Source organism: Leopardus geoffroyi, chromosome D3, assembly GCF_018350155.1.
Source record: "Leopardus geoffroyi isolate Oge1 chromosome D3, O.geoffroyi_Oge1_pat1.0, whole genome shotgun sequence".
In the NCBI taxonomy this organism is placed as follows: Eukaryota; Metazoa; Chordata; class Mammalia; order Carnivora; family Felidae; genus Leopardus; species Leopardus geoffroyi.
Genome location: NC_059339.1, coordinates 8,367,801 through 8,395,377, shown reverse-complemented (window position 1 = coordinate 8,395,377; position 27,577 = coordinate 8,367,801). Strand labels below are relative to the sequence as shown.

General features: G+C 37.0%; 1 protein-coding gene across 15 annotated transcripts in view; it reads right to left on the bottom strand.

Annotated features, from left to right (window-relative positions):
- IFT81 (intraflagellar transport 81) overlaps positions 1-27,577 on the bottom strand; it is a 228,095-nt gene that overhangs the window by 24,206 nt on the left and 176,312 nt on the right. For 6 of the 15 annotated variants that reach the window (XM_045458743.1, XM_045458744.1, XM_045458745.1 and 3 more), the window contains 3 exons: positions 22,345-22,390; positions 16,079-16,222; positions 12,540-12,715 (listed from right to left, as the gene is read on the bottom strand). In XM_045458743.1, coding sequence (XP_045314699.1) covers positions 12,614-12,715; positions 16,079-16,222; positions 22,345-22,390 — 292 coding nt within the window. In that variant the 3' untranslated portion in view covers positions 12,540-12,613. Of the gene's footprint in view, positions 1-6,589; positions 6,731-12,539; positions 12,716-13,034; positions 13,056-15,489; positions 16,223-22,344; positions 22,391-27,577 lie in introns of those variants that run through there. The other 9 variants (XR_006707758.1, XR_006707759.1, XR_006707760.1 and 6 more) reach the window with 7 other exon arrangements.

Sequence of the window (27,577 nt, the reverse complement as noted above, 5' to 3'; positions counted from 1 at the left end):
TATATCCACACAATGAAATATTACTCAGTCATAAAAAGGAACGAAGCAGGAAGGAAATTCTGACACATGCTACAACATGAATGACAAAGTTCTTGAGGATATTGTGGTAAATGAAACAAACCAGTCACAAAAGGACAAATACTGTATAATTCCACTTATATAAGGTACCTGAATCAAATTCATAGAGACCAAGTAGAATAATGGTTACCAGAGGTTGAGAAAACGGGAGAACAGGAAACTGTTGATGGAAATAGAGTTTAGTTTTTCAAGATGAAGAGTTCTGGAGATTGGTTGCACAACAATGTGAATGTACTTAAAATACTTAAATGTATACTTAAAAATGGTTAAGATGGTCAATTTTATTTTCCCACAATTTAAAAAAAAGGGATAAGTGATACATCCTATAACATGGATGACCTTGAAAACATGCTAATAAGCCAGGCCACATATCGTATGGCTCCATTTATATGAAATTTCAGAATAGACAAATCTGTAGAGTGCAGATTAGTGATTGCCTAGGGCTGGGGGATCTGGGGGAAATGGGGAGTGACAGTTAATGGGCACAGGGTTTCCTATGGGGGTGGCAAAATGTTCTCAAAGGGAATGTAGTGATGGTTGTGAACTCTGGGAATATACTAAAAACCACTGAATTTTTAAATGAGTGAAGCATATGATATGTGAATCGTAGCTCAACAAAGCTGTTAAAAATTAAGGTAGGGGGTCACCTGGGTGTCTCAGTCGGTTAGGCATCCGACTCTTGATTTTGGCTCAGGTCATGATCTCACGGTTCGTGAATTCGAGCCCCAAGTAGGGCTCTTGTGCTGACAGCGCAGAGCCTGCTTGGGATTCTCTCTCTCCCTCTTTCTCTGCCCCTCCTCTGCTTACACCTGCTCTCTCTCTCTCTCTCAAAAATAAACAAACATCTTCTAAAAAAAAAAAAAAATAAGGTAGGAAGACTGAAATTGACTGAGCTCTGCTTCTTTTTAACACTCAATCCTGTTTGGTTCTGTGACCTAACAATATCTCCAGTTCCCGACTGCATTCTCTTAACACACTGTTGCTATGACAGAATAGGGGAGGAGGGTTATTCTCAAACATGAACACAGCTAACTCAATCTGAAGAAGTTGGAAAGAATGTCTGCAGGCTTGAAGGAAAAAAAAAAAAAATAACCCAGCAGCAGAGATATATTTGCAGATACTTCAAAAAAAAAAAAAAAAAGTTGTACTAGGTCAAATGCATTTCTAGAACAACAAAACAAATAAAAACCTTCAATACAAGTGGCTTGCAAAAGGTCTTCAGAGTCTTGATTGCTAACTTAGCATCAAATAGTTTTTCTCACACTGGGGAAGTCCTACAGTGTTTAATCACTTTATAACCTCTTTTGATTTCTTGACAGAATTCGGAAGGTCAAATGTGCATTCCGACCTGCTTCTCATCATTCTGTATTTGGTTATGGTCTGGAGCATTAAAAGATGTTTAAGGGTAGAATAGACTGTACCACAAAAATGATATTAAAAAGGACGGAGTTCAGTCTTGAAGGAAATCCTGTCACATGATACATTATGGGTGAACCTTGAGGACTTCAGGATCAGTGAAATAAGCCAGTCACAAGAAGATAAATACTGTAGAATTCCACTTATATGAGGTACTGGAGCAGTCAAACTCAGAGACAGAAGGTGGAATCGTAGTTGCCAGGGAGAAGGGGAATGGAGAGTTGCTTAATAGGTAGAGTTGCTTATAATGTTTTCAGTTTTGCAACATGAAAACATTCTGCCGGTCTACTGTACCAATGTGAATATAGGTAACACTATTGAACACTTAAAGATGGTTAAGATGGTAAATTTTAGAGCATGTGTTTTTTTTTTTTTTTACCACAGTTAAAAAAGATTTTTTAAAAGATAGTGTTGAGTTAAAAGCCTTAGTAAAAATTTCATTTTTATTCTGCTATTAAGGAATGACTGACAAGGAAAGAATTTTCAAATTTGATAAAGGAACTTGCTGGCTGTATTTATCTTCACTTTTTACTCCTGCTGGAGTAACGAAAACAGATCACTTTGTTTAATTTTGTGATTATTTTTACTTCCTGGTTCCTGCCTGATTATGCAATGCTGTTGGTTACAAATAGAAAAAAAATTTATGCGCTAGTCTGTTATTTTTATGGCATTTCATTAGGGTGTACTGGCCTGAGAAATGTTTCTACTTATATCAAGTTTTTATGAAAATTCTAAAAAATTGTAATTTTAGGGCCTGGGCCATTAGTTATCTTCCCTAAGGGCTAGGAGTTGATGCTATTTAATATTTCCAAGCTTATTCTTATTTTAACTGGTTTTACATCATACCAGCTTTCTCTTTCAACCAACTTAAAAGGTCATAGAATATTTCTTGAGTAAATCACAAAATCTTTCATAGAGGTTTTTTTTTTTCTTTACACTACTCCAAAATGTAATCGTTACTTGGAATGGGTCTCTGACAATTTGATACAAGATAAACTAAAAAGGACAGGCGTTCATTTGCAATCATGTACAATAGGTCAACTCTGAGAATAGCTACTATTCTAAACATATACCATGTGCCTTCCTGAGTTATCATCTCTACTTTTAAACATAATCATTAGATGCATTTCTAAGCATGTTAAAGGCACAGTAACATCCATTTTCTACAACTTTACCCTAAGCCTGATGGGACTTCAGTGTTAGATTTATATGATGCCTTTTTTTTTTTTTTAAAGCTAATCTTTTTTTTTTTTTTAAAGCTAATCTTTTTTTTTTTTTTTCTTCAACGTTTATTTATCTTTGGGACAGAGAGAGACAGAGCATGAACGGGGGACGGGCAGAGAGAGAGGGAGACACAGAATCGGAAACAGGCTCCAGGCTCTGAGCCATCAGCCCAGAGCCTGACGTGGGGCTCGAACTCACGGACCGCGAGATCGTGACCTGGCTGAAGTCGGATCCGCTCAACCGACTGCGCCACCCAGGCGCCCCTATATGATGCCTTTTAAAAAAAAATTTTTTTTTTAACGTTTATTTATTTTTGAGACACAGAGCATGAGCAGGGGAGAGCAGAGAGAGAGAGGGAGACACAGAATTCGAAGCAGGCTCCAGGCTCTGAGCTGTCAGCACAGAGCTCAATGCAGAGCTGGAACCCACAAACTGTGAGACGATGACCTGAGCTGAAGTTGGTTGCTTAACCTATTGAGCCACCCGGGTGCCCCATAAGATACCCTTGAATACTGAGAATGAGGCAGTGGTTAAGATGGCAAAGCCTCCAGGTCACTGGCAATTACTTCTAATTATAAAGCTGCATTGTATTTACTTTATTCTCTGGTTAACCAGGAAGATGATGTGCAGACAGTTGCTGTGTACAGTAGGGCCTCCTTACTAGGGCCTGAATGGCAACTATATCTAGCTCCGTAAAAATAAGGAGGAGACACAGTCAGCTTGGAGCCGACTTTCAGTCTTATCCACCACCTTCATACATTACCTTATTTTATCCTTTTAGTTATTCTTTGAAGTTGTCAGAGAAAGAAACTGAAGTCCAAAGAAATTAAATGATTTATTCAAGGTCACATTCATTCACTTTTCATTCATTATTCACCGATCAAAGTTGCCTGTGTGCGTAACTAGGCACGGGAAATACAACTGTGGACAGAAACTAATCCTGCATTCCATGCTCTTCCAGTCCAAAGGAAGAATCAGATAAGGAAACATGATTACCATATGGGACTGGTCTTTGGATGGCTTACCCTGTGTGCTAATCATTTTACTGTTCCCCAGGTGTCCAGCACTCTTTCAGCATGTTCCTATCCTGGCTCACTAATCTCATCTTCTGTTTTGTGCCTGTGCGAGTGAGAATAATGGTTATATATATGGGCACACACATAAACATATAATATGAAATGTGTGTTTGTCTTTTAAGGTACAGGATTCCTCTATCTTCCATGCCATTAAAGGATCGTAGAGCTGTCTCCTTTACTAAGAGACCCATTGGCTCCCAGGAAATCTCATCCAGTTTCAGCCCTGGTAGTGACAGTACAGTGTCAAGGAAAGAATGCTAATGATTTTTCCACTAGCTGATCCCAAAAGCTTGGCACAGGAGAGTTCAGTCCACTGAATATTTATATAGCACCTTGATTAAAAGAGCTCAAAGCAATATTCTAAGTAGCTGAATTATAACCTCATTTTGTAAACTGCGTATTTTCTTTTAAGTAGTAGTAACGTGGGGCTTAAACTCACAACCCTGAGATCAAGAGTCAGAAGCCTAACAAACTGAGCCACTCAGACGCCCCATTAGCTGTGTATTTCAAATACAAAAATTAGCTCCTTTACCAACCTCATTATCTGTTAAAAATAATCAAAAGATAAATTTCATAGAAAGGAGGCCAGAAGAAAAATTGTAAATGGTGATAATCTCTGGGTAGGGGATTATACATGTTTTTAATTATCTGCCGTATTACTCAAAATTTCTACAATTAACACTATGGATTTTTCAATTAGAAAAAATACCACATAATCAATTAAAAACAGGTCATCAAAACTCAACCTCACTCATAAATCTAAAAATACAAATTAATTCTTTCAACTTATCATACTGACAAAGATGTTATAAAGCCAGTATACCTAGTTTAGGCAACAGAATAGCAAACTGGGCTCTGTCATACACAACTGATGGAATTACAAATTATCACCAGTTTTTTGGAGAGTAATCTGGCAATGTCTATCTATCAAAAGTTTAAATGCACATACCTCTGAATACAATAATGCTACTTCTAAGGTTTTTTGTTTTTTTTTGTTTTTTGTTTTTTTTTTTGCCTGATACATATACTTGCATCAGAGTGCAAGACACATATAGAGGGATCTTCAATCAGGAGCGTGTTAATCAAATTGTGCTACATGCATGTAGTGGAACATTGTTTAAGAATTAGATACTTGCAACTGTTAAGAACAACTCTATATGGACATATTATTATAATTTACTCTTTGATGCAAAAAAGCAAATTGCAGGGGCGCCTGGGTGACTCAGTCGGTTGAGCGTCTGACTTCAGCTCAGGTCATGATTTCACAGCTCCTGAGTTCGAGCTCTGCATCGGGCTCTGTGCTGACAGCTCAGAGCCTGGAGCCTGCTTCAGATTCTGTGTCTCCCTCTCTCCACCCCCCCTCCCTTGCTCATGCGCTCTCTGTCTCTCTCTCTCAAAAATGAATAAACATTTAAAAAATTTAAAAAAAGCAAGTTGCAGAATGGTGAATATAACCCCCTTTGTACACAGTTTTAAAAGGCTGTAAATACACATATGCGCTTGTGTGCACAATGAAAATGTCAGCAAGAATATTCCAAAAGCTAGCTTTGGAAATACCTCAAACAAGGGAGAAGACTGAAGTAGGTGAGGGATTTTTGTTTTTTTAAACAAATATTGCTTGATATCATTTGACTTCTGTTACATTGAGCTATATATTCATCTTAACAGTTTTATTGGGGCATAATTCACATACCACACAAATTCACCAATTTAAAGTGGTTTTTAGTGTAGTCACACAATGTTTCTTAATATATCCACAGAGCCGTACAATCATCAGTGTGCAAAGATGTACACATCCGAAACTCATATAATGTTATATACCAAATTTACCTCAATAAAAAAATGTTGTTGGGAAGACGCTCCAAAAGTGAACTTACTAGTGGCAAGAGAATGTGTGAGACACAGTCAGAGAAAGTTTCACATTTATCTAAGAGAGACAGAAAAAGTGCAAGTGGGGGAAGAGCAGACAGAGAGGCAGAGAGAGAATCCCAAGCAAGCTCCTTGCTGTCAGCCCCGAGCCCAACATGGGGCTCGAACTCACGAAGCTATGGCATCAGGACCTGAACTGAAATCAAGAAACGGATGCTTAAACAACTAAGCCACCAAGGAGCCCCACAATCTGAGAGAGTTTAAATAGTAATGGAATGGTATGCATAAACAAGGAGAAAAAGATATGAGAACCAACAAAGTTGGAGAGGGTCAGGGACAGAAAAAAGGTATGATGTTAAAATGAGTTTGAACCAGAAACATACTAGATCTGCCTTCATTAAATAAACACATCTGTATTTTGTAACAAAAAGATCAAGGTAAGATATTTGGGCATGATAAGAAAAAGAAAATAAAGAAACTTAATTTGATGGTACTGCAAATATTTGGGTAAACTAGATTCTATATAAATCTGCAGATAGCTGGATATAAATTCCATCTATGGAAGACACAGATAAAAAGCGTTTAGGGAAATATATTCACTTTGTAGTTGCTAGAAATTTCTCCTGTCTTAGGAAGGCTGACAGTGAGATACTAATTCTCGAGCAATGAATACTTACTGAACATCAATAATGTTCTGATTTGCTTAAGAGTATCTGAGAATATAAGGGGAGCTGGATAGAGAGAAAAGGGCTCCCAAGACATACTGACAGACTTAATAACCACAAACCATGCAGGAATATTCTTTTTGGCTCAAAGTTTTGTATGTTTTTAGACGAAGGATGAGAAAACATATATTTGAAAGATATTTTATGAAAACATGCAGCAAAACTCACATTTAATCTCTGTAATATTTAAAATAAAATTACCTTTTCTCTGAGACTTTTCCATCACTAAAATCTTCTTTGAGCACTACAGGTCTTGGGAGTATTTTGTAGGTATCATCATATTTTCCTTTTTCATATCTTAAAAAAGCACAATTCAGAAGTTTTGTGCAGTTGGAGGAGTTTCTGGCAGCAGTAAGAGAAAACTTTATTGCTTATCCTATAAAATCTATTAGTTTGGGTACTATTAACTCTTATTTACTTAATTAGGGCAGTGCAGTGACTGTAGCAATTACTTTGGTTCAACATCAATAAAATAATGGAAATGTATACAGGATAGCCACACCCATGGAAAAAATCTGTTTTTACTAAGGAATAAATGTCAGATTAAAGATAAAAGTCACCAGTTTTTGAATTAGGAAACTGCAAAGCAAGGCTGGGATATAATTTATGACAATTAAAAATTTAAGATCAGTCTGTTATCTGATGGACGGATCATCTTTAAGAGTATCTTAAGTAGTAAGTTTTAAAAATCTGTTGACTGTTCAAAATCACTCACCCTGTGGCTAACAGATGACATAACTGATTGGATACCAAATCAAGCAACAAGGAATCCTTGAGAACAAGTTATCCTTTGAAGTATTATAAAATGGTTTTTCTATGTCTACGTGTGTGTGTGTGTGTGTGTGTGTGTGCATGTTAACACATTTTACTGGGCATTCATGTACTGCGTATGCTGGAGACTGTTGCCAACAACATAATCATCTCTATAAATGCTCTGATTGACTATAACATCTTAGGAAACCATATGAAAATAGAAAATGTTACTATCTCTGGTAATATGCCATGTAGGACAATGATAAGACTATAATTCTTAGTTATTCATTTGCTTAAAGGTAAAATTGCTTTATCAAACAGGTTACCTAAGTCTTGTCCTGTGACTGTGACAACAAATTAAAAATGGAACTGCTTGAACCTCCAAAATATGCATAATGGTAACTGAAAGAATGTCACTTTAATGACAGTTAAAACCATCCATCTCCGTGGGCTAAATGTAGATACGACTGGAAGCTAGCCTTGGCTTTCGGGCTTGAGGTTAGACTAGTAGGACTTGTATTGTCATCTGGACAGGTGGCAATAACCTTAGCTGTGGATGTCAGAGCCTCCCCAGTCTTCTTTTAGATCTTACATCAAGTTACAATGAACCCTGGCTTTGAAACAAATTTTGAATGCCAGAAAGCAAAGGCGAAGGGTTAACTGCTTGATATTTTTTATTTCTTAGATGCTAAAATATTTTAAAAAGCAAGGTAGCTCAATTTAGATTACAAAAAGGCGCTCTGATGAAAAGCAAATGTGTTCCTGAATGTATTTTGAAATAGATGGTTAGAAAGCTAGCATAGAGTTTGTGGTCTAAATATATCATTCTTTTAGAGGCAGAACATATTGCTGGGGGAAAAATCCTCTATCATAGGGCTTATGGCATATAGTAACTAAAATGTTTTTCCATCCTTTGAATTTTCAATGCTGGGAAATATTATTCAGTAGACCCAGAGAGAAGTCCTAAATTGGAAAAGCAGCTGCATCCAAGGTCATCTCTCTTGTTTCCAAATATATCTTGAAACAAATGCAAGAAGGGCACTTTGCTGAGTGTTATCTGGACATATATAGTTTCAATCAAATTCTTCAAGAAGTGTCAGAATAAAAGTTGAACATTTGTTTGACACTGCAAAGTCACTAGCAAGTGGGTCTCTTTGAGCATGGAGGCTCTGCTTGGTGACTTGGCAATTACTACAACAAAAAATGAATTCTTTTTCCTACTCTCAAGAAAAAGAAATCAAGTGCAGTTAAACACCAGCTCTGAAATCTTTTCTCACATTTTTTAATATATAGAAAATCATATAAACTTATAAAAATGTCTCTCAACAGAAGTGTAACTTTTACATATACTGCTTCTAAGCTCAGTTCCCTGGAATTATCAAATCTGTTTCACACATCTGAAAATGTTACATGGAACAAAAAAGTGATGATAGAAATGACATAGAGTTGTAACCTGAATCAAAGAATAATATGCTGAATCTTTGAGTTAGTGTAAAAAATATCTCCCTAAATGCAAAGCAACAAATAACTGGCTTATTGCCTCTCCTTTGTCATTAAAAAAAAAAACAAACAAACATGTTACCCATGATAACAGCCTCCCATGGCAGTTACTGTTTGCTACTCTCTACGATGTAAGTCTCTCATTTCATCGAGGGTCTAAGGGAAGCAGGGATATTAACAACTCCCGATTAGCATACACCGATGGACAGAACTTGGAATTGCACGAACTCAAAACCTTCAGCAGTTTGGTTTCCAACTGCTTCTCCACCTCCAACTTGTTCCTGATTCCCTCCAGCCTTGTCTGGCTAGTACTTCAGGGCATTCCTTTCTCAGGTCTTCCTCTTCCCCACAAGCTCTTGCTTCCTCCCGGAGTCACATTCTGTCCTTGTGGCCAGAAGAGTTAACTTGTATCTGCATGTCCCTCTCCAGCCTGCCCAAATTGTTCCAGCCCAAAGTGTTTTTTCCTTTGAACGTCCTAGGTCTGTTAACTCTTGATCCCCTTCCAAAAAGCTGAATCAAAACTTTGAGACCCTAAACCCTGAGGAGAGTGTAAGGAAGTCTAATATCTCTGATTTTCCTAATGAGAACTTCTTTGATCTCTGAAATATCAAACACTTTCAGAAAGTTTAGAGTGTATCAGTTTGCCCACTTGATAATCCAGTGCTGTAAACTACTTCAACCATTGGTTACGTTTTTCCATTTTCCATCTTGGTAACTAGACTTCAAGTTCCCTGGAAGGAGAGGACACGCCTTTTCTCGCTTCATATGCTTGATACAAAGCTGGATGCAGCAAAGGGCCAATGGGCACCTGCTGGTTTCATCCCTGCTGCCCTCTCATGCTCTCCCATTCACCTGTCCAAATCCTTATCTTTCCAGGCCCTGATCATTCCTCCCTCCTTGATCAGACCTCCTTGATCAGACCTCCTTGATTCCTCTTTGATTTCTCTAGATCTCCATTTTGTTTGAACTTCGATAGCAACACAGAATTCAGCACTTGGTTATTAGGTTTTAGTATGTTTGCTGCTGTCTAACGTATTGTAGTCCTTTAAAAAAATTAATGTATCGTAGTCCCGTTAATGACAGGGCCGTGTCTGACACATTTATTGTACCTTTTCACAGAGTTTAGCTGGGTGCCCAGTACACAAATTACAGAGCACAAGGGCTTGGCACGTGACAGGAGCTCCTTTCTCTCCCTAATGGGTAACTTTACGAGCCATACTAGACTTCTTGTCACTTCCTGAGCATGCCATTTTCTTAAATGCCTTTACATCTTCCTCCTTTCCCATGGCTATCAAAATCTTAACTCCTCCTTACAAACCCAGCTCAAGTCCTACCTCAGTCCCCCATGTCAGAATTAATCGCTTCTTCCTCTGAGCTCCTTGATCTTTTTACATATAAAAGAACTTTTAAATTTTTGCTACAAAGTATTAGAGTCTTCTAGACTGTGAGCTCTCTGAAAGCCAAAACCAGATCATGTTCACTTTATATTTTAGCACTTAGCACAATGTCAGGCACCCAGAAGACAATAAATATTTGTATATAAAAAAATGAATGAATGAATTTACAATTTCATTCTCCAATTAAGAAAGTAATATCTTGCTAATTTCTTTGATTTAGCTTTGGCATTTTCATAGAGGGAGGCAAGAAATGTCTGTAAAACTATTCAGTGGATTTTGGATTTGTCCAAATTAAATAAATTTTGTGGTTTTGTTTAATATTGTATTGTATTTCAACTCTTAAGTTGCGTTGCAGCATTGTTCATAAAGTAAGAAACTGGAGTCTATCTATATGTCCAGCAACAAGAGATATATATGATTTTAACACTTTCACAGAGAAAGAGAAAGATTTAAATTATAACCTAGACAGCTTCCATTTGTTCTATGTCTAAATTTCTTTTTGCATTTACTTGACATTCATTTAGCAGAATTCCCACATCTGGTTGGTAGAGTTTATTTTTAAACATTTACTAAAGTTTTTTTTTTCCTTTAGGCACATAGTACGTGAACACATTTTTTAAAATTATAATTTCACATGTATTATAGTTCATTAAATGGACATCAACCTGTCTGCATATACACAGCCAGTATATCCATGGGTCACACTGTAGTACCTACACCACAATAGTGAAGAGCACAGGTTTTGGGCCCTGGCTCTGCCACAGGTATTAGTTGTGTGATATACTGTGGAAGTTTCTCTGTACCTCAGTTTCCTCATCTATTGAATGGGGGTGATAATACTTACCTCCTAGGGTTGCTGTGAGAGTTACATTCGTTCATACACATAAAGCATTTAGACAGTATCTGGTACATACTGAGGGTCCAAGAATGTGTTAGCTGCTATCATCATCATCATCATCATCATCATCATCATCATCATCATGATTATGATTACAAAGCTTCAGGGAGTTAATTTGTTCAATCTTGCTTTGCCTAACTGCTGTTTTTTAAAAAAACTTCCTTCCCAATCTGAGTTTGCTTCATTTTTAGAACCAAGAGACTAATCAGGCGGTGCTCTTTAACAATGAAACAGGCTCCCTCGTGAGGAGTGAGCTGCATTGCGGTTACTCTACTGTGGCTGGAAAGTGGTCTGCTGCAGTAGCCGCGGTACTGAGAGAGAGCTCTCGAAGGTCCCGGTTTAATAAATGATTGCACGACTCATTCTGAGGTTCTTTTCAAGCTCCAAAGCTCTATGGCTGTGTGCCACGTGCAGGGTCAAGCGGCAGCCCTGCAGGGAACCTGCTGTTACACTCTGAACCGAGGTGGAAACTACTACTTTCACTGAAAAGCAGAAATCTTTAATCTCCTCCTGAATTCTGAATAGTGAATTTCCATAGCAGTAAACCAAGTTTGGTGACTCAAGTCGCTCAGCAATTCTAGAGAGGAAATTGTGAAATTATCCGTGTTTGCCGAGAAAGTACTTCCAGTTTTTGCCAAAAGAGGGAGCATAGGAGCAGAAAGCACGTTTGTCCAAGTCTTTCACAAAACACTTGTTTGGATTCTGTGTTTCAGGTTTTTATTTCTTTTGCAAGGAGGGGATGGGACTAAATGATTGTTATAGCCAACTTTCTCTTCTTAATATTGTCTCAAGATGGGACAAAGATTGAAAATACACAGATAACTTTGAAAGATCCCTCTCTATCCCTCCCAGACAAAGTGTTCACCTCATGCCTGGCTGCCATATACTAAACAGCTCTAATTAAGCTGCTCTCATTAAAAGGAAAGGGAGGAGGAGCGAAGCCAGTGACTCCTCCGGGCTGGAGAAACAATTACAAATTTAATCAAAGTGCCTTTAAAAAAAATCTCCTGGCTGCCACAGATTGTTTAAAAAAGAAGGATTCGTTGTATACATAATCTAGATCTTACCTTCACTACGACAATGGATAAGTTATTGAAATAACCAAGTTTAATGAAAGTTAATCATCAGGCTGCTTACTTACCCACTCCCTAGGGCTAAACACTCCTTTGTGCCAAACAAGGGGAATGATGTAAGCGCCTAGAACCATTTGTAGAAACAAGTCTTTGATTCATGCTCATTAGTCACCAATTTAGGGAAAATGCCTGCATATGACACAGAGGTTTCTAGAAGACACACATCTCCATACGAAGTCATTTTCAACCCAAACTTGATTTTGCCTTTGTAAAGGCAGCTTTGGCAAGTTATCCATTACTGCGTATTTTCAGATTCAATTCAGGAGAATTCAGCAAATTTATACATTTTTAGTTGGAGCAACATATTTGGGCTTTTATTTTACTCCAATTACCAAAAGTGCTCTGCATCATGTTAGCCTAAAACCTTAAGGAATAATCATACTTGGAAAATGACCAGAGCTTAAAATCTTCCAGAAAATTTATATATGTTATATAAACTAATAAGGCAGAATAATACATTTGGATTTGACAGTTTAATGAAATGGCTTCTTTTATTATTGCTGCCCATGGAAATAAATAAAGCAAAATGATAGAAAGTATTAATCTAAAGAGGAAAGTGAAGCATTTTGTAATTTCTTAAGATCCGGTTTGAGGTCCACAAGCCTTTGAACAATGCTCTCAGACCATTCTGGTACACTCCCTGGACCTGAAAAAGACATGATCTTGTATTCAGTTAATAGACTTATAACAGAAAAGACGTTATCCTATTATAAGATGGTTCTTAAAGGACAACCTTTAAAGTTGGATTATTTCCTGAACTAATACAGAAAGCAAGATAAGCGGTGGCCTTTTGGAATTTACAGTTTAGCGAGTCAGTTTCACGCAGCAGCTGGCAGCACTGAGTCTTAGGAGGAGCAAATCCATGAACGCAAAAGCAGATTTCACAGGCTACATTTTTCTCCTTTATTTGGGCCATCATGTGGAAGACAGATTATTTTCCAAAACGATTAAGTACTCTCATCAATTAGCCAGCTAGAGTATTAGTCCTGAAGGAAAAACATAATAAGCCCTTCTGGAAGTGCCAGCTGTCAAAAACTGTCAGAGATAGTCAAAGCTTTTTAATGTTCCAATCAAATCACAAAATGAGTGGAAAGTCACTGTAGAAAACCCATTAAGATGCATTACTAAATGTCCAATGTTACATAAAAACTATAAATAACTTTGTACTTTTAGGGTGTTTTTTTTTTTCAATTTGCTTTTCTTGAAGTAATAATGATGCTCTGCCTCAGTTAATAAAGTGATTTTGGAGCTGCCTTAGTGTTTAATCCACACACTCTTTCTGTATGGAATAAGATGGCAAGCAATAATCAAATCAGAATTATAAGCATTCCGGGGCGCCTGGGTGGCTCAGTCGGTTAAGCGGCCGACTTCGGCTCAGGTCATGATCTCACGGTCTGTGAGTTCGAGCCCTGCGTCGGGCTCTGTGCTGACAGCTCAGAGCCTGGAGCCTATTTCAGATTCTGTGTCTCCCTCTCTCTGACCCTCCCCCGTTCATGCTCTGTCTCTTTCTGTCTCAAAAATAAATAAACGTTAAAAAAAAATAAAAAAAAAAAAAGAATTATAAGCATTCCTTGGAGTATCTGTCATTAACAATTTTAAAAATTAAGGGGGGCGCCTGGGTGGCTCAGTCGGTTGAGCGGCCGGCTTCGGCTCAGGTCATGATCTCGCGGTCCGTGAGTTCGAGCCCCGCGTCGGGCTCTGTGCTGACAGCTCAGAGCCTGGAAACTGTTTCAGATTCTGTGTCTCCCTCTCTCTGACCCTCCCCTGTTCATGCTCTGTTTCTCTCTGGGTCAAAAATAAATAAACGTTAAAAAAAAAAATTAAAAAAAAAAAATAAATAAAAATTAAGGGAAGAGCACCAAAGACAGTAAAGGCTAAAAAAATTAATCACCAAGCTTAATAACCTTACAAGCTGACTTTCATTAGGGGAATAAAATGCTGTTTCTGTGAAGGACATCCAGTCTTTTTCAAATATTTGCAAAGGAATACATACTCTGGCTAAAGGAACATCACTTGCTACGGGCTTAAAAATAACAAGCCAGTAGCCAATACTGAACAAAGACGTCTACCTCAATGTTCAGAAACTGACTGAATTAAGAAAGGTTTGCTTCCACACTGAAACACAGCCTTTCCTCTTTTAGTATCTGGTGGATCAAGTTGTTGATCCAAAGGCACAAATGGTAGCTGGTATTCTGGTAGCTGATACTTGCCCAAATGAGAGGCTAAAGTAACCTGAGTACCATATTCAAACCACATAAAACATTAAAATGCTTCTTCTTTTTTTTTTTCTTGAAATTTGTTAAACGAAGTTTGTTTCCACACTTTCTTGGTAAGTTCTTCCTTGCTCTGAGGGATCCCATCTCTTCTTGCCATAGCTGCTAGAGTTACCAATAATCTCTGTGCTGGTATGTTTCTCTGATAACCAGGAGTTTTCAAACAAAAAAGTAAAAGTAGGAACACACTTGGAAACAAAGAGATCCAAAGCCATAATCAAGTCTGTATGTTCCACACAGGGTAGAAACAATTTTTTAAAAATTAAAAAAAAATCATTTAATGTTTATTCATTTTTGAGAGGGAGAGAGAGTGAGCGTGTGCAAGCAGGGGAGGGGCAGAGACAGAGGGGGACAGAGGATCCCAACAGGTTCTATACTGACAGCAGAGAGCCCAGCGTGGGGCTTGAACTCACGAATCATGAGATCATGACCTGAGCTGAAATCAGAGTCGGACTCTTAACCAACTGAGCCACCGAGGCGCCCTGAAACAACTTTCTTCATTGAAATGTTCTTCACCTCTCATCGCCACCCCTAGGATAGCTACAAAGAACTAACCCAAGATGCACATGCTAATAATATGAAATCTGTTTTCAAATCTAAAGGGAAGACATTAAAAAAAGTATAATGAAGCTGAAGTGAAGTTAAGGGTAGTATGTGAATTTAATAATTTTCTTTAAGGGAAAATCAAAGAAACCTTCAAGTACCCTGTCCAAATGAAGCAGAAATTAGAAGCACTTTGGACTCTTGAATTTCACTTGGAATCCTATGCTAACTTTTTAGCACATGATAATATCTATATTCCATGACTATTTTTCATACTGTTAGATTTTGGGTAAAAATAACAACTAATCCTTAAATTTAATACAATACTATAAAATGAGGGGCACCTGGGTGACTCAGTTGGTTAAGCGTCAGACTCCTGATTTCAGCGCAGGTCATGATCTCACTCACAGTTTGTGATTTCGAGCCCCGCACTGGGATCTGTGCTAACAGTGTGGAGCCTGCTTAGGGTTCTCTCTCCCTCTCTCTCTACCCCTCCCCTGTTCACACTCTCTTTCTCTCTCAAAAACAGAAATAAACAAACAATACTATAAAATGAATACTTAAAAAATAATTTTGATGCAACTATATAATTCAAAAACAAATAGCCATGACATGTGCACCAAGTTTTATTTGCTTTTAAATCATACAGTCAGAACAAGTATGTTATTCAAAATAGTAAATTTTCTTGAATTTTACAGAAGAAAGAGAAACTGAAGTGAAACTGTAGGAATTGCTGAACTTCAGATAAATGTTTCTTCAAAACAAGAGATATTAGTTCCTAAAAGATTCCTCTAAAGTTAAAAAAAGATTAAGAAGAACTTTAAGCCATTGGGTTATTACATTTTTTAAAAACTACATGCTTCTTAATGGACATATGTTTACATTTACAGAGAGTAAACTTAGTCTCCTGTCTCATAAAACTCAGACGACACGACTGATATCTAAACTAAGCAAAACAATAAAAGCGGTTTTTATTTTTAAAAAACTTTAAAACCTAAATCTACCTTAATCTTATCTTCCAAGAAAACTTAATAGGGAATGGCTAATCTGAAAGCAAAATGTTGTACAAATCATTTTCAAGAAGAGAAATACATTATGGGATTATGCTTACATCTAGTAGCATCGACTAAAACCCTAAACGATGGCACATGAATTCAGAGTATCAGCCGGTCCTCTCCTCCCTCCTGAATTACCTGACCAATGGAAGTTTGGCTTTGTTGTTTCAGAAAGCACTGTTTCTTACATTCCATCAATTGTTCAAAATCACGCCACATTTTCGCTTGTTTCATATTTGGACCATGACTTTCTCGTACAGCTTTTTGTTTTTCTCGGAGTTTCTATTATAAAAAAAATAAGGAATAATTAAATCTCAGTTACAGGGATTTACTTCTGTTGCTATAATCAGAAGAATATGGTATGCTTTGAACATTTGATGAGTAGCAGTTAACTAAACCAGGTTCTCCTGAGATGAATGAAAACTAAAATGATAAAAGTTAATTAAATTTATGATAGACGTAGGACAGCTTGAAGATAAAAAGAATAGAAAAATATAAAAGGAGGTGGGGGGCACCTGGGTAGCTCAGTTGGTTAAGTGACCAACTTTGGCTCAGGTCATGATCTCATGATTCGTGGGTTTGAGCCCCGCATCAGGCTCTGTGTTGACAGCTTGGAGCCTGGAGCCTGCTTCAGATTCTGTGTCTCCCTCTCTCTCTCTCTGCCCCTCGCTGGCTTGTGCCCTCTCTTTCAAAAATAAATAAATAAACATTAAAAAACCTCAAAATAGAACAACCATATCACCCAACCATTCCCCTAAAAAAAAAGAAAAGAAAGAAAAGAAAGAAAAAGAAAGGGCGGGGGTGGGGTGGGGTGGGGAATAAAGGGAATCAGGAAAGTAGAAAGTGGTTCAGTATCATGGTGTAGAAAAAAGAGTGTAGATTTTGAAAGTCGGAAGACTTTGGTATATAACTTGGCTTGGTCACTAGCTCTAAGTAAGACAACTTCTCTGGACCTCAGTTTTCTCAATTGTAATTAAAGCTAATAATAGGGGATAATTATAAAATTAACTGCCTTATAAGATTATCTTTTCACAAGATACAATAGATCTGGAAATACTTTATAAACTATCATGTGTTATATGTTATTATTATTAAGTATTATATTCTTTCCTGAATCTGTGTATGCTCTGTGTATACCCAAATAAATTAAATTGTACGTATATATTTCTCAGGGAGAAAGTTTCATGATTTTTTAAAGAGTACACTATTAAATAGGCCCAAACCCCTATCAGAATTATTTTTGTTACCAATAGCCTATATGATTCCATCTGTCAAAACTATTCTACTCACAGACTCTAACATTATAAACAAGAATAAGAAAAGCTTTCAATAAACTGTAAAAATATACTTTGGCAAATTCAGAAAGGGTGACTGAAAGGAGGCTTAGCAGGAAATGAGAGGAAGGAAGGAAGAGGGGAAGGATGGAAGGCAGGTAAGCAGAGGAAAACAGAGAAGATGAGAACACACACATCAGGAAACACAGTGTACACAGTGACACTGATTATGAGAAATCACTAAGGACAGAAAAATAAGCAAAGATGCAGAAATAGGTAACAGAATGGTTCCCATTCTTTCTGCCCTTGGTATATAGTTGATCTAATAGTTGATGTAAGGACACAAATGAGAAGGCTGGCCATTGGTACTTGCCCAAATAAGAGGGTAAACTAAGCTAAGACTAGATTCAAAACACTTTACTAAAGACTGCCCTCCACAGCTGTTGCTAATGAAAGCAAAATTGACAGCAAATAGCAACAGGAAACAAAGCAGAATTAAGAAAATATAATTTAAATATAACCAGCAAATGTTTGACACAATATCTGGCATGCAAATACATCTATTTAAGTCTATGTTACAAAAAAAAAGAGGGGGGCAACCCAAGAAACAGACCCTTCACTATAGAGAACAAACTGATGGTTCCCAGAAGGGAGGTGGGTGGGGGAGGATGGGTTAAATAGTTGATGTGATGGGGAATAAAGATGCACTTATTGTGATGATCACTGGTGTAATATGAAAGTGCTGAGTCACTATACTGTACACCTGAAATACTACACTGTATGTTAACTGGAATTTAAACAAAAGCTTAAAAAAAACCCAAATATTTTTATCCTCATGAACTAAAACAAAAGTAGTAAGTCAGATCTAGAATTTTAAGAGTTCTTAGAATAACTTTTAAGATTAAGGTACTACTTAACTATACATTTTCCTATATTATTGAAATAGTTTCCTTGTCAAAAATCCTAACAACCTATAAAAGTTATTTAAAGAACCAAAGACAGGATGTGGGCATGGTCTATGTCAGAAATATTAAATTTAATGTACTTCATAACCATGTGTGTTTGAAACCTTTAATTTTATGAATACAACTGCCTTAGTATGTAATTTACTTTTAATGTTACTGCCACTTAATCCAAATTTATTTTGTTGATAGTTGTAATGCACAAAGAATACTTGTCACAAATTTGTTCGTTAAAGGGGAGGTGGTATAGTGGGTAGAGGGGAGTTATAACTTTCAGTACAGTATTCCACAGTACTTGGTAAGGCAAATTCTAGTATATGATCATGTGAATTTTAGCACTATGATAGATTGGTTAATTCCAGAAAGTCAGTTGGACTGAGGTGGTGAGTGGATGTTCAGTCTATGCTGGTTTGGAAGGCTTAGGCTATCATCACATTGAAAGGCTAGGTTTATTCAGTATTTGCCTTAAAATTTAGATCTACTCTAGGAATGAGAGGATTGAAGAACTTTGTTTCTTAAATGATACATCCTGACAATTGGGGAATGAGCTAATCAATGGCTCCTTTTGCTGAAATAGACTTGTCAGACTGTTACTATCACTTTTCGTAAAGACCCTGCAGTAAAACACTACTCTGGAAAGGGAAAGAATAATCTTTATTCTGACTTAGCAGTTACATTTGGGTCTTTGAAAGGATTCAGATTTGATAAAAATTTCTGTACACAAAGCATCCATCCACATACTTTTCAAAACAAAAGAAATAGAGGAATGCTTTCATATGAAAAAAATATATTACCTAACATATAGAATGTTTGGGTGAAAGCTAGTTATTGACAGTCATACTAAATCCTAAAACCCCAAAATCTCTAGTGAATGTTTACAACTTGATTCAAATATATGCTTTCAGGGCGCCTGGGTGGCACAGTCAGTTAACCGTCCGACTTCAGCCAGGTCACGATCTCGCGGTCCGTGAGTTCGAGCCCCGCGTCAGGCTCTGGGCTGATGGCTCAGAGCCTGGAGCCTGTTTCCGATTCTGTGTCTCCCTCTCTCTCTGCCCTTCCCCCGTTCATGCTCTGTCTCTCTCTGTCCCAAAAATAAATAAAAACGTTGAAAAAAAAATTAAAAAAAAAAAACAAATAGATGCTTTCAAATGTGAAATTATTTCTTTTTTCCTTTTTGAGTATGGCATGTCAACCCATAAATGGAAAGAGATGTGTAGAACTCACAATTTCTCTGAGGGATTGGAGGTATCAACTTAAGGTTTCCTTTCTTTTTAAATTTACATTAATATGATGGGCATTTATTCACAAATAATACAGAAAGAACAGATGAACACTTTTTTAGAGAAACAGAAACACTTTTTAGAGAAATTCCAGGTTTGGAATAGGAAAAGTATAGGATAAGCCCGGAACATTTTGTCATACCAGAAAATAAGCCATCAAAATCTAGCAGGATTGTTTCCAAAGCATTCAGGAGCTGACTTCAAGAGGCTTCTACTGGCTTAAAATGGGGCAATTCGAGAACTGACAGGAATAATAATTATAATAGATTGAAATATCTCCAATAAGTTAAATCCAGGAGTCATAAAGGTACTTGTCAAGGATGATTAAAAAAAAAAAAACAACTCATCATTTTGAAAACCAATAAACAAGCAAATCAGCAGTTATTCTGCCTTTCTTATTTGAGCTGTATCTTAGGGTAACTAAATAGTTGATAAGGAGTTACTCTTTACAGAATTATTCCAGCCAGTAAATGAAGAAGGAACAACATAATTAGAATGCCATCATTTTGCAACCTCTAATGAATTAATGGGTCTAGGAAGTGACTTCATTGGCTGCCTACATTATACAGAGCCTCCTCAAAGAATACATACTACTATCTATGAAGTATACTTCCCAAATATTGAATTATATTTAATCAAGCCTCTATATCTAACTACCAATTCAAAGGACATACTGGGGACAGAAGAACATGCTAGTTGACACCATAGGGATGTCATCAGCAAAGTTCAGGATGTTGGAAACCCATCAGGACAAGTCACTAGATTTTATTTTTCTTTTAATTTTCCAACAAATAAATTGTAAAGAAAGATGAAAGAGTAACCCAGAGAAAGATACTTAAGAGCTATATCAACTAATAGCACTGTATGAATTCTTATTAGGATCCTGTTTCAAACAAATAAACAGTAAGAAATGATGAGACAATTGGTGAAGCTTGAACATTGACTGAGTATTTGGTATTATGCAATTATTGTTAAATTATTTGGGGCATGATAATGGTATTGTGGTTACGTTCAAAAAAGCCCTTTACAATACAAACTGAAATATGATCAAAAAAATATAATAGGATCTCTGAGATTTGCCTAAAAATGATTTGGGGTGGGAAATAGGTGGGACTATAGATAAAACAAAATGTGTCATTAAGTCTAATTATTGAGGTTGGATGATGGTTTCACATGAATTCATTACATTATTTCCTCTACTTTTTATATAGGCTTGAAATTTTCCATAATCATTTTTCTAAGTTTTTTAGTTTTTAAAAAAATCTTTAAAATTTTTTTTTTCAACGTTTATTTATTTTTGGGACAGAGAGAGACAGAGCATGAACGGGGGAGGGGCAGAGAGAGAGGGAGACACAGAATCGGAAACAGGCTCCAGGCTCTGAGCCATCAGCCCAGAGCCTGACGCGGGGCTCAAACTCACGGACCATGAGATCGTGACCTGGCTGAAGTCAGACGCTTAACTGACTGCGCCACCCAGGCGCCCCTAAAAAAATCTTTTAAAAACACTTTTACAAAGACTATTTAGGAATTATGCCATTGTTTTCCATACCATTTTTTCCCTGAAATTTAGAATATTACTTACAGGTTTATGGGAACTGATTCAGCATTTATGTAAAAGCATAGATACATGTATGTTTTTAATAATAATTCAAACCAGAATATGTAAATAAGGATGAATAATTTTATCATCACCAATATATTGAGTCAGACCAAAAGCTTAATTATACAATGCATTAAGACTGAAACAAAGCCATATTTTTCATTTGTACTTTCCAAATGGGCAAGCATGTATATGTATACACACACACACACACACACACCCATATATTCATGTGTATATATATATATACACACACATATAGATACGTGTACACACACACACACACGCACACACATATAGATGTAGTCATTTTTAGGTTGCTGACTCAAGAATATTTGAACAGTAAAATTAGATGCCAATATATAGTCAGTATTTTAAAAGAAAAACTGCAGCAGAGCCCAATATGGGGCTTGAACCCATGAACCATGAGATCATGATCTGAGCCAAAATCAAGAGTCAGTTGCTCAACTGACTGAGCCACCCTGGTACCCCAATCTACATATTTCAGTTTAAACATGAGGAAATGAATTCCAAAGTGGTTAAGGAGCTTTTCCAGAACCACAAACCTAGGACTGAAGCCAGCCTACTTGATGACTGGTCCTGAGTTTGATAAATATAGATCTTAAAAAAAAAAAAAAAAAAAAAAAAAGAATGACAGAGCTGGTATCTTTAAAATGACTGTCAAAATGTGTTGCTTTATGAAGTCAATTAGAAAAATCAGTGAGTTAGTCACTTAAGTCCCGATGATCAAGGTCTTTACCAGCTACCACCTCTTCTACTAGGAGTGGCTCAGAGAACTGAGAAAACAAGACTCAATCCCATATTCCTCCATTCATAAGATTGGCAGGGAGGGAGCTGAATATGACAAGTAAGGGTTTTTGATTATTTATGTTAAATGTATCAATATTTGTAATTTGTGCTTATTAAATAAAATAAATAAGTTTATACTTATTAAGAGATACCTGAGAATTATCTGAAAACTTGTAGTTTATTACACATGGTGCTTTTGTTTCTTAGAACCTTCTCATAAACTCTTTGTTAATTAAAACTAGATATAAAAATAAATAAAACTAGATTTTTTTCTTTCAAAAATCCATGTGCCTTCACTTTTATATACACACACACATAAATTCCTAAGGAAGAAACTTCATCTTTGTAAGAAATGAAGAAAGATTCAATTTCCCTTTGAAAACTGTACCATAACCTTTAAAAAAGAATGACAGTGTCAAAGCCATGTACTGAAAGCCTGAATTAGACACACTTAAAAAAATAACTAATACATTCTTACCTTTCCAAGGTTTTCCTGTTCAGCAATATTTTTTGTATACTGCTCCCTGGGGAATCAACATAATGACTTAGTTTCAATTTATTTCAATTGATTTGGTCATACAACTAAATTATAAATTAACATATCTATCTAAATATATTACACAGAGGAGTCAGAATGAAACCAAATACTCTCTTTCCCCATCTTTAGTCAATTCTTCTAGTAAATAGTAATTTATGGGGAAAAAACCCCATAAAACACCACATAATTAAGAGAATTAAAATGTTAAGTCCTATTTCTGTATTTAAAATAGTACTTAAGTACTATTTTACACTTAAAACAATGGCAAACCATCTTTCTAAGTCACAATTTTCAAAAGTTTTTATTTATTTAGGTAATCTTTACACAAAATGTGGGGTTCAAACTCACAACTCTGAAACAAAGAGTTGCATGCCAGCCAGGCGCCCCAGTCACTTTTTTTTTTTAATTTTTTTGATTTTTTTTATTTTTGAGACAGAGAGAGACAGAACATGAACGGAGGAGGGTCAGAGAGAGGGAGACACAGGATCTGAAGCAGATACCAAGCTCCTAGCTGTCAGCACTGAGCCCAACGCGGGCTTGAACCCATGGACTGTGAGATCATGACCTGAGCCGAAGTCGGACGCTTAACCGACTGAGCCACCCAGGCGCCCCCACACTTTATTTTTGAAGAGGTTTATAGAAAGGAGAAAGGATACACATTTTAAATAAACATTAACATCTAACCCTGCAATTCTACTTCTGGGAAGTCATCCTACAAAACGACTCTCATAACTTAAGAAAGGTAAATGTAAAGACTATTTACTTCACCATTGTTTATAATAGTAAAAATCTGCAAACAAACTAAATGTCAATAGATGGGGTAATTTTTTTTTTTTTTCAACGTTTATTTATTTTTGGGACAGAGAGAGACAGAGCATGAACAGGGGAGGGGCAGAGAGAGAGGGAGACACAGAATCGGAAACAGGCTCCAGGCTCTGAGCCATCAGCCCAGAGCCTGACGTGGGGCTCGAACTCACGGACCGCAAGATCGTGACCTGGCTGAAGTCGGACGCTCAACCGACTGCGCCACCCAGGCGCCCCTAGATGGGGTAATTTTTAATAAATTTGGTATATCCATTCAAAGGAATAATACAGAGTTGTAAAAAGGAAGGAGTAGATCTATAAATACTGAAGTGGAAAGAACTCTAGATATAAAATTAAGGGAAAAACCGTATCTTAAGTTTAACTTTATTTTGTATACACACACATAAAATTTCCCCCATGCATTTGCTAACACACACACACACACACACACACACACACACACACACACACGCAAATGCATGGGGAAAGAATATGGAGTAATTATACACCAAAATATTAACAGTAGGTATTTCTGAGGCATGGCAACATGACAACATTCAGTTTTTGTGTACTATACTTCATAATGCTTACTTTTGTTTTTACAAGCATCTCTTTTACAAGCTAAAACAGCTCATAATTTTCAAGTAAATATAAAAATACAATAACATTGTACTGTGTTTTTAAAAATATAAAAGATATAATTATATTTTAACACTCCATAAGACAAAAGTGATATTTAAAGTATTAAGGACAAAGATGGAAGGATGAAGACAAAGGAACCAATGACAAAGAAGATAAAAAAAGACTTCAGACCTCAAATTTAGAGGAAAAAGACTATGTTTCTGTGTAAAGTTATGCTGTAGTAAGAAGTTAAACAACACAAAACTAGGAATCCAAGAAATCATAAACCACAAAGAGAAACTCTAGCAGCTTAAGTGAAGGAAGATTTGCATTCATGTAACAAGGGAGGTAAACTTGACTAGAACAGAGAGGGTGGCTTTCACAAGTACTCAAAGTCCTCAGGGCGCCTGGGTGGCTCAGTTGGTTAAGCCTCTGACTCTTATATATTTATATATTAAATAAGACCTATTATATAAAATATACTTTTATATATAATATAAAATATATAAAAATATATATTTTAAAGATTTTATTTTTAGAGAGAGAGAAAAAGCATGAGTGGGGGAGAGGGGCAGAGGGAGAGAGGGAGAGAGAAAGAGAAAGGGGAGAGGGAGAGAGAGAGAGAGAGGGAGAGTAGGCTCCATGCTCAGTGTGGAGCCTGATGCAGGGCTTGATCCCACAATGCCCCTGGGACCATGACCTGAGCTGAAATCAAGAGTCAAGACACTCAACTACAGAGCCACCCAGGTGCCTCACAGAATTTCCATTTATATTTTATCAAGAGATCAAAGGCTCATGCTCTTTTACCATATAACACTAATATGTAATTATTTTAATTTATTCAATGACTTTATTCAAGAAATAACTATGGAGCACCTGTTATGTACCAAGCATGCCCTAGGGTTTCAGGAAGAAAACAGAACAGAGTCCTTGTCCTCCAGTAACTCATGCTATATAATTTCCAAAACACTGCTGCATGCATTATATTTAACTTGATCTTCTGTGGTATAAATTGTTCTCCCTATTATATAGATGAGGAAATGATATGCCCAAGGTCACAAAACTTGGAACTAGAAAAACCAGGTTAGTAAGAAAATTTTATGAGTCCCTCTTTAGTACTTTGAAATAAAACATGCTGCCTCTTTATTTTATTAAAAAAATTTTTTAATATTTATTATTTTTGAGAGAGACAGAGAGCAAGCAGGGGAAGGGCAGAGGAAAAAGAGGGAGACACAGAATCAGAAGCAGGCTCCAGGCTCTGAGCTGTCACACAGAGCCCCACGTGGGGCTCAAATCCGTGAGCTGTGAGATCATGACCTCAGCTGAAGTCGGCCACTTAACTGACTGAGCCACCCAGGTGCCCCAACATGCTGCCTCTTTAAATAAAATTAAACTTTGCAGGCAATCTTTCAAAACCATGCTAATTTCTCCAGGTGTCTGGGTGGTTTTAGTTGGTTAAGCTTCTGACTCTTGGTTTTGGCTCAGGTCATGATCTCATGGTTTCATGAGTTCAAGCCCCGAGTCTGGCTCTGCACTGACAGTGAGGAGCCTGCTTGGGGTTCTCTGTTTCCATCTCTCTCTTTCCTTCTCCCACTCACACTATCACTCTCTCTCTCTCAAAATAAATAAGCTTAAAAACGAAAACAAAAACAAAAAAACCCCATTCTAATTTCTTAGACCACTGGCCTTACTCAAAAGTATCATAAAAGAAGAAAATGGGACAACCATAAAAATATTGTAACTATAATAATAATAATAATAATAATAATAATAATAACTTAAACATATATCAATGAGTTTAGAATACAATTAACACTATTTTATTTATAATATTCTTATGTACTACTCTAGTCAGGGCAAAATATTTTTTCTATGGGAAAACTAATGGTAAAGGTTTATGATGATTTTGAAAATGATAAAAAAGAATACCTGGCCAGAAAACCAATAGTTCAGTGACAATATTTCCTATTTACTATTTATATTGATACCTTTGGAAAAAATGGAACTTAAATTTTTAAAACTTTTTTTCAAGAATAAAAACTTCTCACATTTGTAAAATATTAACATTGACCATACAGATTTGAGCCAAGTTTACACTCAATGAAAGAATGTGAATAAGTACATTTAATATGTGTAATATGTCAGAGTATTAGAGAAAACATTGTTCTATTTATAGGGTATTTTCAGTCTGGCTTGCATTCCAGTGCATTATATATTTTAAAAATTAGATTCTGCAAGACATTCCATTTACTAGATTCCTTTTTGAAACATTACTGTATATGCCACAAAAAATCTCCACTGCAATCTAGAATAAATGTGAATCCTACACTTGGGAGTTCTTACTGGATGGTAAAAGTGAAACATGTGAATTGTGGTAAGGTGCAGAGAGCTTAGCTTGTTCAATTACTGCATTTTATCACACCTAACAATTAAACCATAAATATATTTTTTAAAGAATTTGATTAAAAAATTTTTTTTTAATCTTTATTTATTTTTGAGAGAGAGACAGTGTGTGAGCAGGGCAAGAGCAGAGAGAAAGGGAGACACAGAATCCAAAGCAGGCTCCAGGCTCTGAGCTGGCAGCACAGAGCCCGACGTGGGGCTCAAACTCACGAACCGTGAGATCATGACCTGAGCCGAAGTCCGATGCTCACCCAACTGAGCCACCCAGGCGCCCCGGCCGTATTTGATATATTACAGAATGTTGCAAGCTTGGATTACCAAAAAAACACCATATAAGGACTAGTGATATTTACACACCCTTCTTTGTTCTGAGGCTGGCACACTGCAGACACACAGCTTCTCACTGTAATGCACTCATACTGCACAGTGAACAGGCAGATGACTAGAGTCCAGGTCATGTGGGACTTTAAAAATAGACCAATCTGAATGCTTATAAAAAAAGGAACTATGTTGGGGTGCCTGGGTGGCTCAGTTGGTTAAGCATCTGACTTAGGCTCAGGTCATGATCTCACAGTTTGTGAGTTTGAGCCCGTGTCAGGCTCTGTGCTCACAGCTCAGAGCCTGGAGCCTGCTTCCAATTTTGGGTCTCCCTCTCTCTCTCTCTGCCCCGTCCCCACTCATGCTCTGTCTCTCTCTGCCTTAAAAATAAATAAAATATTAAAAAAGGAACTATGAAATTATATTTTTCCTGGGGAAGGGGAATGGGGAATTACTGTTTAATGATTATAAGAGTTTCTGTTTGGAGTGATGAAAAAGGTTTGGCATATAGGGGCACCTGGGTGGCTCAGTCGGTTAAGCATCCGACTTCGGCTCGGGTCATGATCTCGCAGTTTGTGAGTTCGAGCCCCGCGTTGGGCTCTGTGCTGACAGCTCAGGGCCTGGAGCCTGTTTCAGATTCTGTGTCTTCTCCTGTCTCTGCCCCTCCCATGCTCATGCTCTGTCTCTCTCTCTCTGTCTCTCAACAATAAATAAATATTAAAAAAAAAAAAGGTTTGGTATTGCATAGCGGTGGTGGTTGCATAACACTGTGAATGTGATCAATGCAATTGAATTATACACCTAAAAATGGTAAACATGTGGCACAAGAACAGACACTCAGATCAATAGAACAGAATAGAGAACCCAGAAATGGACCCACAAACGTATGGCCAACTAATCTTTGACAAAACAGGAAAGAATATCCAATGGAATAAAGACAGTCTCTTCAGCAAGTGATGCTGGGAAAACTGGACAGCGACATGCAGAAGAATGAACCTGGACCGCTTTCTTACACCATACAGAAAAA